This window comes from Dermochelys coriacea, chromosome 11 (assembly GCF_009764565.3).
Source record: "Dermochelys coriacea isolate rDerCor1 chromosome 11, rDerCor1.pri.v4, whole genome shotgun sequence".
Taxonomy (NCBI): domain Eukaryota; kingdom Metazoa; phylum Chordata; order Testudines; family Dermochelyidae; genus Dermochelys; species Dermochelys coriacea.
In genome coordinates, this window is record NC_050078.2 from 68,314,169 (window position 1) to 68,328,043 (window position 13,875).

The following is a 13,875-nucleotide window of genomic DNA, read 5'->3' on the forward strand; positions in this document are numbered from 1 at the left end:
CAGCTACCCTGGCCCCTTGGGCGAAGAGATGGGGTTGGGGCAGGGCCTTTGGGAAGATGCGGGGCAGGGGGTGTTCGGTTTTTAGCAGCTAGAAAGTTGGCAACCCTAGCCTAAACATAAAATGTAGGATGTCTCATTTGGGCACCCAAGGTAGACAGTGTAGTGATCCAGCAGTCGGCTGCCAGCCAGCTGTTCAGCGGCCCAGGACTGGCCATCGGTCAGCTGTTCTAGTGGCCGCTTCTCTTGCAGCTCAGGGGCTGATCGCTGCTCCAACCCTGCCCCAGAAGAAGACACAGAGGTCCTGGAAAGTCATGGAATCCAGGTCCTCCATGACAAAACCATATCCTTACTTATAATATGTATAGTATTGCTCTGTGCAAAAGTTCTATTGATCACTTTGTCATCAATTGCTCATTACTGAACTGCAAACTATTCAGTTCATAAAGGGATAATACAAAGTCTTTTCTTACTCTTCCTAACCTCCCTGCCCCCCACTAGTTCCTAAGTACAATATCGGAGTGTGGACTGTCTGTCACACCATTAACAATATCAAAGGCATAAGGCAAGAAAGAACTTTCTTCTTCCAAGAATCTATGAGGAAAGCATGAAGCACCTTAAGTATGTGCTTTAAACATATACTTAAGTCCCAGTACACTAAGCACATGCTTTAAGTGCTTTCTTGAATTGGGGTCCCAATCTGAGTGTAACCCAAGGCTTTCCCCAGATACTTACACATGTCCCATCTTGAAGCCTAGTCACTCTAGCCACTTAGCTTTGAAGAAGAATGTATGGGATTACACACACATTAAAAAGAAAAGGAGTACTTGTGGCACCTTAGAGACTAACAAATTTATTAGAGCATAAGCTTTCGTGAGCTACAGCTCACTTCATCGGATGCATTTGGTGGAAAAAACAGAGGAGAGATTTATATACACACACACAGAGAACATGAAACAATGGGTTTATCATACACACTGTAAGGAGAGTGATCACTTAAGATAAGCCATCACCAACAGCGGGGGGAGGGGGGGGAAAGGAGGAAAACCTTTCATGGTGACAAGCAGGTAGGCTAATTCCAGCAGTTAACAAGAATATCAGAGGAACAGTGGGGGGTGGGGTGGGAGGGAGAAATACCTTGGGGAAATAGAGACTAGAGCCTAGAGACTGGGAATGGATGAGTCATTACACAAAGTAAAACTATTTCCCCAAGGTATTTCTCCCTCCCCCCCCCCCCCCCACTGTTCCTCTGATATTCTTGTTAACTGCTGGAATTAGCCTACCTGCTTGTCACCATGAAAGGTTTTCCTCCTTTCCCCCCCTCCCCCCGCTGTTGGTGATGGCTTATCTTAAGTGATCACTCTCCTTACAGTGTGTATGATAAACCCATTGTTTCATGTTCTCTGTGTGTGTGTATATAAATCTCTCCTCTGTTTTTTCCACCAAATGCATCCGATGAAGTGAGCTGTAGCTCACGAAAGCTTATGCTCTAATAAATTTGTTAGTCTCTAAGGTGCCACAAGTACTCCTTTTCTTTTTGCGAATACAGACTAACACGGCTGCTACTCTGAAACACACATTAAAGACATGGAAAAGAATGACACCTGTCAATCCTATTTGTGCTGATCACTCACCATATTACTGCTAGGCAAGAATGATAAAGTCTGATTTCCAGACTTCTTTTCTTTGCTATTCCTAAGAACGGAAGGCCGGCACTTAATGCCAAGAAAGCTTTTTGCTTGCCAACAATAGAGCGCCACCAGAATTTTGAAAGAGCAAATCAAACCCCAATCCCCCCTTCCGCACCCCACCCCAACGTCCTCTATTGTCACCCTTGAGTACAAAGGCAAGAGAAGAGTTGTCAGGTAATATTAACATCAGATGCCACGGGCAGTTTTTCTTTCAGCTGCTTACCAGTGTGGCTCCTTTTATGTACCATAAGCACATTGGGCCCAATGCAAACCATGCCACAGACGTCACATTTCAGTTTACCATTCGGAAGCCGGATTCCTCCCTCGCCTGACAGCTCCTGGATCTTTCTGTTGTCCGCCATCTCGTTGTTCTCAGAGAGGGGTTCTTCCAAGCTGCTTCCTTCATCATGACCCCTGATCTCATCTTCACGGCTTAGGGGCTTCCTGTCAGACTCCTCATCGCTTTGCATTTCTAGCTTTACTGAATTTGCTGAAATGTTAAAAAATATATAAACAAAAAAAAATCAGTCTTTTCCACATTACCAATTAACTAATACTGTGACCAATTAGTATTATTATTAATTATTTGACTACAGTAATGTCTAGAGGCCCCAAACATGATCAGGGCCCCATTGTGCTAGGTGCTGTACATGCACATAGTTAAAGATGGACCCCCCAACCTTAAGCATATACAATCTATTCTAAACAGACAAACGGTAAGAGAAAGGAAGCATTTTTATTCCCATTTTGCAGACGGGAACCTAGGGCACAGAGAAATTAAATGACTTGCCCAAGGTTACCCAGAAATTCTGTGAAAGAACAAGGAACTGAATCCAGATCTTCCACTGCTTTGACCACAAAATCATTCTTCCTTTCATGGATCCACTGAATGCAAGGAGTACAAAGAGTCACGTATCACAGGGAATGAGCAGCTAAAATATTTACTCCTCCCCTCGCACCTAGTTCTAGCAGTTGCACATCAAACTATATATAGCAGTCTTCCAGATAGAGAATGCTACACAGTCAATTCACTAAAATGAACTCTCCCAAGATGACTTTCTAATTGTACAATTGTCGAAATACATCTCCCACTGTTCACCAGGGCATTAATGGGAGCCAAGGAATGAATATACTGAAGTAAGGCCCATACAGAAAAAGGAGACAGATCGACCATGGTAGCGGTACGTCATTGTAAATCCAGCCATCAAAATATTAAGCGTTTTACATTATGAAATATTTTTGCTCTTTATTTACTGAACGGAAATGATATTTTATTTCCACAAAGATACATTTGCTGATACAAAGACACCATGTCGCAACTGAGGCTAAACGGTGACTTTGCCTCAAGTTCTGGGTCTGGGCTCCCGCTCATTCCCTGCCCCTTCCCCATGCACAGGAGAGAGCAGGAATATAGCAGCCCACAGAAGCAGCTTTCTCCAGCATGCTGCTAGCTATGGTATGGGTAACTGGCACAGAGGAATAAGGGGAAGCCTTATTACTCTTTACTCACTTGTGTGGACGTGAAGGACAAACCACAATCTGACCCCAAATATGTACAATTCCTATGTTTGATACAGAGTTTTTCAAAGAAACCACGAAGATAGACATTTTCAAGAACATTTTATAAAAATCTCACTTTTTTTAAAAATCAAAATTGCAAATTTCAATTTTAATTCCAACCTGCCCCAGTTTTGTTTGTTTATTTGAATGACATGAAATGATTCAAGGTAACAAATTAAGAGCAAAAGACCCGGGATCAATTCCTAGCTATGCCACTGACCTGCTGGGAGACCCTGGGCAAGTCATGGCCCTCATTTTGCCTCAGTTTCCCCATTTGTAAAAGGATACTGACCTCCAGTGTAAAGCACTTTGAAATCTACAGATGAAAAACACTGTACCATCACCATAATTATGCCGAGTTCTTACTCCGTACTTTATATCAGAACTCAAAGCGACTCACAATCTTTGAATGTGTTTATGCTCACAACACTCCTTTAAGACAAGGCAGTGCCATAGTCCCATTTTACAGATGAAGAAACAGAGGCCCAGCAAGGCTAACTGACTTGCTCCAAGTCACACAAGACAGTTATAGTTCATTGCAAGGTCTTTGCTTTGGGAATGAAAGGGCCAGGTTCTAATCCTGCCTTGTCTTTGAAAGTATCTGTGTATGATTTATGCAGAGCCGAATTATTAAAAGGTGCTGAGAACCAGCAGCTCCTGTTGACTTTCACTGGAACTGGGGGTGGTCAGGGTATCAGCGCAACAAGGCCAAATTAATCATGTCTGCTGTCTATGTGGGTTTGTTACACAGGAAGTCTGTGGCAAAGTGAGGAGTAGGACACTGCTCTCCTGACTCAAAATACTGTGTCTTAACCACAAGATTACCCTTTATCCCTGTAGAGTAGGAACAATATGTAAAATAGTCACAACACACTTTGCACCAAGTGCAGGGGTATATGCCTATGTGAGTGACTGCGTGTGCACGTGTGCACATGCAAGAGAGAGGAGTGTAATTTGTATCCAGGGTGTATTTTTATATAAACTGTATCTCGACTGTATTTATTGTATCTGGTACAATAAACGTTCATTGGTGCTGAGCCTTCACAGTTCCCATTCAAGTCCATGGGAGCCCCTTGTTGCTGAGCACCCCTGAAAATAAGGTCAGAAGTGCTTAGAAACTGGGAGATTGTTGTCAGTGTCTTATTTTATCTTAACCGAGTTCTGCTGCCTTCTGTTGAATGCTGGCTTGCATCCAGTAGGATAAACAGCAAAACAAAACAGAGCGAGTTGTTTGCTGCAAAACAATCTTCCAGACACACAACCCTCTCAACTCCTCAAAACACAGCTCGATAGAACCCTCCAAAGGCTGTATACTGAGAGTTGCTCATTCCATCTCATCACTTAAAAGGACTCTGGCTATTGTGCAGAACTGTTCAGCCTGTTGACAAAAGTTCATACCCACATCCCCTTTGACTCTGTCCCTGCTGCTTTCAGAAACCTGGCATCATGTGTTTGTTGCTCTGTGAAGGTTCCCTCTTCAGCTGGGACTAGGGAGAGTTGCAGGTCTCCAAGGAAGGGAATGCTGCTACTGTGGGGATCACCTCAGCTCTTCATGAGGACTTTCTAATCAGTCATCCTGGCTGCTTTACTTCTTGTGGATACATATAGCAGACATCTACAATACTTTACAAACACACACAGTATGGGGGTGTATTTATTTCTTCTATTTTATTCAGCCCGAAGACAAGAGCTATTTACATAACCTTCTCTTTGATTTCACCTATTGCCACAAATTTAACAAATAAAAGAATTATGTTAAGAGAGAAAGGATGTATAAAGCAGAGTTTGGTGCTATCCTGTACTGTATAATGTCTACAGGTAAACTGCACCAAAAGGCTCTTCTTTGCATACATACTGAAAACTGCGGTCATTCTTGCACTTGATATGCGATAAATACATATGCACAGATCAAAGTTGAAACATTTCAGCACCTCTTCTACAAATCACAACAATACAGCAAATGAGTCTAAAATGTCAAACACAATCCAGAAGGACAAGCTGTGTGAGTAATATCTTTTATTGGACCAACCTCTGTTGGTGAAAGGGACAAAACTTTTGCATTTATACAGAGCTCTTCTCCAGATCCGAAGAAGAGCTCTCTGTAGGCTTGAAAACTTGTCTCTTTCACCAATGGACGCTGGTCCAATAAAACATATTACCTCACCCACCTGGTCTCTTTAATATCCTGGAGCCAATACGGCTACAACCACACTGCAAACTAATAATTTAAAAAAAAAAAAAAACAACAGATTTTTTTCAAGGAGCTTCAAACCTGAATACAGAAGTTTTTCCAGTTTAACTTTTCTTCATTTTATCACCATTCACTTTATTGTACTGTTCAACACCTCCTGACACAAATTAAGACAATCACCCACCATAAAAGCACCACCCATAAACCTAACAGCATGCATTCAGTGGGGCACACAACTGCTTTTCTTTCCTTCTAAGTATCAGTATTCAACTGACTCTAGCTTATACTTGAAGAGTAATTATTTTCTACAGGGAACTCAGGATAATGCAATCTTGTCTCATGTGCTAATTAATCAACAATGCCATATTAAGCAGTGCTCTGGTAAGTCCTTAGCGCCAAAATATTTTCTTTATCCATGAATAAGCAAAACGATCACCAGCAAAATATTAGCAGATGTTATGCTCCTATTTTAATGATTTTTCGAGCTTGAGTATTATAGGATGATCGTGCTGTGCATTTTATCCTCTATTATGGAAGTTATCTCCCCCAAAAATGAGATTTAGAAAATCCCTAGTGTCTCATTAAAAATTTTGATCCCCAGCTGGGGCTACAAGGTACAGTATTGAAAAGTAAAGGTCATTATTTAAAAAAAAAAACAAACAAGGAAGTAGTAATGCACAGTGGCACCCCACTGTAAGATAAGGGGAGGCACAAAAACTCCTGCTGATAGAATATCATGGGGCAGATACAGTGTAACATACAAAATCAAAGAAATTCTAAGTTAATGCTGACAAAATGTGTTCTTAACTTAGCATGGATCTAAACGGGGTAGAGCAGATGCCAAATTAGCTCACCCAGTGTTTGTTCTAAAAATCCTTGTCCAGGCACAGTGGACAAAGTCATGGATATATTGCCCGCCTTATCTCAACATTTCAAAGACCTGAGGAAATTAAGTAAAAGTTAGTAAATACAGCTACTCATAGATAGATTCATAGATTCATAGATACTAAGGTCAGAAGGGACCATTCTGATCATCTAGTCTGACCTCCTGCACAATGTAGGCCACAGAATCTCACCCACCCACTCCTACAAAAAACCTCACCTATGTCTGAGCTATTGAAGTCCTCAAATCATGGTTTAAAGACTTCAAGGAGTAGAGAATCCTCCCTCAAGTGACCTGTGCCCCATGCTACAGAGGAAGGCGAAAAACCTCCAGGGCCTCTTCCAATCTACCCTGAAGGAAAATTCCTTCTCAACCCCAAATAAAAAAAGTAATCATAATTAAAAAAAAATTAAAAATTGCACAGTTAAAAAATAGAATACCAATTGAAATGTATTAAATATTTTTGGATGTTTTTCTACATTTTCAAATACACTGATTCCCACCACAACACAGAACACAAAGTGCACAGTGCCCACCTAATACTATTTCCATTTCAAATATCTGCACCGGAAAAATGTATAAAAGAAATAGTAGTTTTCAATTCACCCCACACAAGCACCGCAGTACAATCTCTCCACCGCGACAGTGTAACTCGGGTTACTCGGGTAAGACAGACTCAAAGCACTAACTAGAGAAGGAGATATTACAGGTAGGCACAGTGTGAGCTTTTCCATAAAGTCCTTTCAATGATCCATAACAGGGGCAGCCAACTTACTGACCCTCCAAGACATATATGACAATCTTCAGATGAAGAGCCTGGGCATACCTGCCGGGGCTTGGGGCTTCAGCCCTGCGGGAGATGCCTGCTGAGGCTCGGGGCTTCAGCTGCTGCCACTCCCCAAGGAGTTAAAGCAGAGACCCCTCCTTGGACCTTCCCGCTGTTTGCCACTGCCTCTCCCTACAAAGCTAATAGCTGGGAGCTGAAGAGAGGGGCTGCTGAGGGAAAGAGGGTGAGTGTGCCTGGGTGTGTGTGACTCAAGCTGTTGGCAGGGCCAAACCTTTAAATTGTGCCCCCCCCCTCAACGTTTACAGGCAGCAGTCGTCTCTGGCAGAAGCCCTAGCTCTGCCCCCAGTCTGGTAGGTGAAGAATGGTGGGTGTGGAAAGCTCCAGGAGCCATCCTTCAACTTCAAAAGAGCTGCACATGGCTCATGAGTGGCAGTTTGGCCACCCCAATCTATAACAATTGGTCTGTTCCAGTCCCAGCTTCTCCTAGGTATAATTCACGCGTAGTGGTTTGGTGATATGGCCAGCTGTCAGCCACAGATGATCATGCAATGACCTAACTCCTTCCACATCTGAACCTGGGCTTACGGACTGAAAGATTACTACATTAAAGCACTGTGCCTCATGTCCATCCAATTGAGAGGGGGTGTATGTGGGGGAGAGGTAGATTTAATTTTAGAAACATGGGCGGTGGAACAGCAAGTGGTTTATGACACTAAAGACAGACAAAAAACAGTTTTGCCAATTACATTACATTTGAAGAAGAAGAAGAAGAAAAAAGAGGACGTTTCAGCCTGAAATGGTTCTGAAAGTTCAAGGTAAAAAAAATGCCACAAGTATCTTTTTTTTCCTGGAAACAAACAATAAGGCCTGATTCACAATTAACTCTACAGTTATGTCTACACTGCACAGTTAACTCAGGAGCCTGGAATCCGGGTCCAAACACCTGAGTCAGCCCAGCGGAGTGTAAGCATCCCCACTGCAAAGCCCTACCTGAGTTACTAGGTCCTCACTGTTTCTGCACTCCCTCACGTGTGTCTGGGAGCATGTGCCCTGATTCTTTGGGCGGAGACACTCTAGGCTTCCTTCCCCAATCAGCTGTGTCCATTTTAGGAGACCTTGTCCATCCTTTGAGTATGGAGGGGATATCTGTCAGAAGGGGACGGGAGGACTAGCAGAACTTGACTGGTCTCTAGCCTACGATCTCACTGCAAAGTAGATGGGTTCCGGCTTGAATTAAAGCAGAGCCTGGGCTCTAACCCACACCGCAACTGGGAAAGCAAGCCTGGGTTTAATGCACTTCCAAACTGGGTCAGAGGATTTTCTGTGTGGGCGGCAGGAGCAGGGTGGATAAAAATCAGTTTTTAAAAATAAATGGATTTTTAATTTAAATCTGATTTTTTTAAAAATTTTAATCAAATACCGTTGTGGGTTTTTTTAAAAAAGAAAACCTATTTAAAATTACATTTGAAATTGACTGTCTATGTTAAGACCTAAACTTCTTATCTATTAAAATAATTTAAATTAAATTAAAAAATGTTAAATAGTGCATGTTTGCTTCCAAGTTTTAAAGAAAGACAAACCATGGAACTGGTGGAAGTCACTGGCTAAGCATCTGGAGGAACCAGAGTTTGTTGATGTGCTAAACAACTTTTGACAGCAGTAGCCTCTTTTGCAGGTGCAGAGAGAATATTTTCTTCATTTCAGTTTATTCAAGTAGTTCAGTTCAATGATTAGTTCATTCAAAATTAAATAATCAATTAGGAATTGAAAAAGCAGGCAAACTTGTTTTCCCTCTTCCAATTTATGAACAAACACTAGATGCATGTTGATCACATGTTTTCAGATGTTTCAGCCATCCATGATGGCTCCAAGATCTCTTACTTGAGTGATAATAGCTAATTTAGACCCCATCATTTTGTGTGTATAGTTGGGATTATTTTTTCCAATGTGCATTACTTTGCACTTACCAATATGAAATTTTGTCTGACATTTTGTTGCCCAGTCTTGTGAGATCCAGTCAGCTTTGGACTGAACTATCGTGGAGTAAATTTGTATCATCTGCAAATTTTGCCACCTCACTGTTAAACCCCTTTTCCAAATAATTTATGAATATGTTGAACAGCACAAGTTCCAGTACAGATCTTTGGGGGACCCCATTACTCACCTCTCTCCATTGCGAAAACTGGCCATTTATTCCTGCCCTTTATTTCCTCTCTTTTAATGAGCTACTGATCCATGAGAGGACCTTCCCTCTTATCCCATGATTACACTGCCAGAATGGCAAAGAGGTTTTAATGCTAGTGTAAACAGAATTTGATGCTGGAGCAATGCAAAGGGGTCTCATTATAAAGAAGACCCATACCCTGAGCCTCTTCTTCAGGGCAGAATTTGGCCCTTAATTAAAGAGGCTTTATAATCAACTTTGGTTCTAACAATAATGTGTTGCCAAAGGTTTAAACAAGGAGCGCCCACAAAAATTCTCTCACTTAGAAAGTAATGTGTATCCTGACAGAGCAGAGGGATAATGGACTAGGGAATCTATTAATCTGTTTTCGCATAGTCAAGGAGGGAGGCAACTCCACTTGGCAAACAGACTTATATTAAAAAGTGTACTTACTGGAAACTTTATACTTTGTTCCTGAAAAATGCACGGGGCGTGATTCTCCTCTTGCTTACCCCTGTGTCAATCAGGAGTGACTCCAAAGTCAGTAGAGCTACACTGGTGAATGTTGACAAGAAAGGCGAATCAGGCCCGCTGAATGTATGGATAGTATACTGCAGCATTCAACATATCCAATGGGGAAGTAAAGGGAAAATGAAGATATTTCAATGGTGTCTATGGGTGGTATCTTCCTGCAGGAAATTTTCTGGAAAAATATTTTGACACTTGTGCACATTGGTACATTCCAAAGGGAAGTCCAGTTGCTCTCGAATAGTATTTTTTAAAAAAAAAAAGCCCCAGTGATAAGTCACTCCTGATTTACACAGGTGTAAGCAAGAGGAGAATCAGGCCCCGTGCATTTTTGGCCGAATTGACTGAGCTGTATCCAGGGAAAGGGTGAACTCCATGAACAAAGGAAGAGGAATTACCCCTCTCTCCTTTCAGTTTTAAGTAGAGGCTCTTGTACATGCGCAAAAGCCTCTCCCACTACACTACTGACTGTCAGATTTGTTCACCAGCTGACAAAGCATGAGCTACCAAGATAACGCTCTTGTGCACATGACAGCCCAGGTCCTCAGATGGTGGGAATCCATGCGACATCACTGATTTCAATAGTGCTTTGTCGAGATATACCACAACCCAAATGCTTCTTCACCTGTCCACGTTGACTCAAATTGTTAGAAGTAGATTACAAAGTTTTTATCTACACTATTGCTGGGATTTATCAATAAGCGTAAAGGGACTAGGTGCCCATAGTCCATGGGAATTGGGTGCCTAATTTAGGCACCTTTCAAAATCCCAGGCGACAAAAGGATTTTATAAGGACATTGAAGAATCACGGGTTTAATCCTGCTCCCAATAAAATCAATGGCAAAGCTTCTGTTGAATTCAAATAGGAACATGATTGGGCCACGTATTTCAGGTCTGTGAGAGGGGCTAGTTTCATTTACAGTTCTGTTATACCCAGTTGGTTTAAACTGGTTTCTCTGCAGTGTCGAAACAGAGTTTTGATTGCTCGGTTTTTAACACCACCCTTTTTCTCCCAATCGGATTGTCCAATGCCACATACAAGTGGTGGGGACTGTGGTAGTGAAACCAGTGGAACAACTTTCATAGCGGTCTATATAAGCTTATATAACTATTCCAACTGACAAGAAAAAACATTATAGTCATGAGAAGTGTTCGGACTTAAACCCACAAACTCCCAACAAGCTCAGCTTTGAGATGAAATGCCATTTCTAAAATGGGGCCAAATTCTGACACCTTTACTCACCATAAATAGCACTTTATTCAGTGAGTAGTCCTACTGCAGTGAAAGGGATTACTCAGGAAGAAATTCCTCAGCACAAGTAAAGGGTGGCAGAATTTGTCCCCAATTTTGGACCTGACCCAAAGGCCTTCAGAGTCAATGGGACTCTATCTATTGACTTCAATGGGCTTTGGATTAGACCCTCTGTGCCTAGATTTTGCAACTGATATGACAGGATAGATAGATAGATAGATAGATAATCATTCAGTGTTGGGCAAACCTTCCATAAAAGATCCTGAGGTCAAATTTTGCCCTTAAAATGCACACATGTAACTAGATGAATGAGAACTGCATGTTCACATCCAAGGCAAGCCTTTGGACCTTCTACAATATGTGTAGTGAACCCAGCAGGCATGATTCCCCTCTCAGCTCAGTTTAACCTTTGTTACTTTAGTAGAGTTACTCCTGATTTACACCAGAGAATCAGCCCGAATATTTATAGTGAGTTTTCTCAAATCTTACAGCATTGGTCTAACATTAAGGACTTCAAACACTTTTTTTTTAAGAGCTTGGTTCTGAGCTATAATAAGGAGCACTTACTCATTGACCTGTGACACTATCCGCTAACGTTCACTCCCAAGCGACTTGTTAAGATCCTACTGTGAATTTTATACCCCAAAACTTAGAAATTTGTAATGGAAATGTTGACAGACTACAGCTATATCGGGATCATCAATAAATATATATAGCATCACTTCAAATTATCAAAACCTCATAGTTTCACTTATCATCTCTACTTCTCAAAGAGCTTGTGACTTCCTAAATGCTTTCTAAAACACGCAACTCATAATAATTATAATAACAACAAGGATTTCATTTATAAAGAGCCCTGTCCACCAGGGGAATTGCACTAAATTGAAAAAAAAAATTAACAGAAACAAAGCCAAGTGAAGTGCCTAGAGAGATTCCCATAGTCTTTAATGTGCTTTGGATCAGGTGCTTAAATAGCGTCAGTTCATTTTCTGTGTCTATTATTGTATATGTTTTAAAACTAGTATTTTTAAGAAGTGTAAGGCTGTCATCACAAGTTACACCCTTTGGGCTACTCAAGTGGTATAAGCTCATGGAAACAAGTTTGCTTTGTTTTTAATTACGAAACTCTAAGTGCTCTTAATATGACTTGATCTATCTATGTCCTCTTCTAGGAAATAACTATAAATGACACAGCAAAGATACTTCTCCCCAACAGGACATACCTCCACTGAGTCATCCAACCACGGAAAAATTATTGGAGAAGCACCTGTCACAATCACAGAAATGTTTTGTATGCCTTCATCTATGAACTGCAAAAGGAATCTTTAACATTTTCATTTTGTTTCTTTACTTTAATCAATGCTTTTCCTGCATCTTGTCAACTTCCCATTTAATTGACCACGTTGGATTAAAAATAATGGGGCTAGATCCTTAGCTGTTGTAAATCAGTGAAGATCGAGTGATGTCAATTGAGCTTTGCAGATTTCCCCTAGCTGAGGATCAGGACAGCAACATGACAAAATATGAGCAAACTAATTTATTACGCACCCCGTGTTCTCTTAAAACAAATTTCTGTGGGCCGCTGAAAATCCTTGAATGGTTGTATCGTTAGTGTGTTAGCCCACGAATGTGATCATTATGCATTGTCTTCCTTTTTTCATTCTGTATAAGTAGCATGATATGGCTGTGTGTACTACTCAGTTCTTGTGGAAAAGTTTCCAAAGTCAGTTAAAACATTTGTTTGTTTTTTTATTTGCAGAGTTCCGACAAGAAGTTGTGCTGCTTTAAGAGACCTGTTTCATGGGACATAATTTAAAAAATGTGTTTTTCTCTCCGTTTTCACTTTGTTGGTTTCAGACAGTCCATGAAGGTCAAGGTACTGGACTCTTGGGAACTAGAGAGTTCCGCTTATGCTCCGAGACCCTAGTAACACATACAGTCAGAACTATGTAACATACCAAGGATGGAGTGCAACTACCAAGGGCCAAATTCTTCTACTCTTCCTCAATTATCAAAGGGGCTATTCACAGAATGCAACACTGATGAACCTGAGTAAGATTAATACAATCTGGTCCTGAATTTCCTTACTTTTGCAAATTCAAAAGGACAAAGCGTGACTATAACTGTTTACATCCTTTTACCCTTGAACTCTGTTTTAAAAGTAACTTCAGTTATCTATTTACATCAGAAATTAGATATTAAAGGTCCAACTCCTTTCTACTGCACGATAGATTCTGATGTCACAGTAATAGAAATCTGGGGTAACTAGGCCACTGAAGTAAATTTAAAAAGAAAAGGAGGACTTGTGGCACCTTAGAGACTAAAATTTATTTGCACATAAGCTTTCGTGAGCTACAGCTCACTTGATCGGATGAAGTCAATTTATGAGCCAATTTATGATCTCATTTATACTGGTTAAAATTTAACTAACTACTCTGCTACAGAGTATCCTAAACTGCTATAAATCAATGTAACTTCAGTGGATTAGTTACACCAGCTGAGAATCTAACCCAATATTGTTCACAGATGTAAAATTGTCTAAGTGAGAGGAGAGTTAGACCTGCTGAGTCTAATTCTGAAAATTCTTATATACACAGGTAATACTTGTCCATGTCTGAAGCCCCATTGAAATCAATGGGAGTGTTCATTTGTGCAAGGATTATTTATGATTGCAGGATTGGGCCCAAACTCCACCAACATAAAACAAACCAGATATTAAACTGGAGAAATATTTAAATGAATATCCCTTAAAAAAAATCTAGAAATATTACACTTTCACCTGTATTATTAATGTAGGCAGTAACAGATGGCAATGGAAAAAG

At 40.9% G+C, this 13,875-nt stretch overlaps 1 protein-coding gene across 8 annotated transcripts in view; it reads right to left on the reverse strand.

Moving 5' to 3' along the window:
- IKZF2 (IKAROS family zinc finger 2) overlaps positions 1-13,875 on the reverse strand; it is a 133,191-nt gene that overhangs the window by 59,041 nt on the left and 60,275 nt on the right. For 5 of the 8 annotated variants that reach the window (XM_038422389.2, XM_038422395.2, XM_043505697.1 and 2 more), the window contains one exon: positions 1,912-2,178. In XM_038422389.2, coding sequence (XP_038278317.1) covers positions 1,912-2,178 — 267 coding nt within the window. The remainder of the gene's footprint in view (positions 1-1,911; positions 2,179-13,875) is intronic. The other 3 variants (XM_038422399.2, XM_038422397.2, XM_043505698.1) reach the window with 1 other exon arrangement.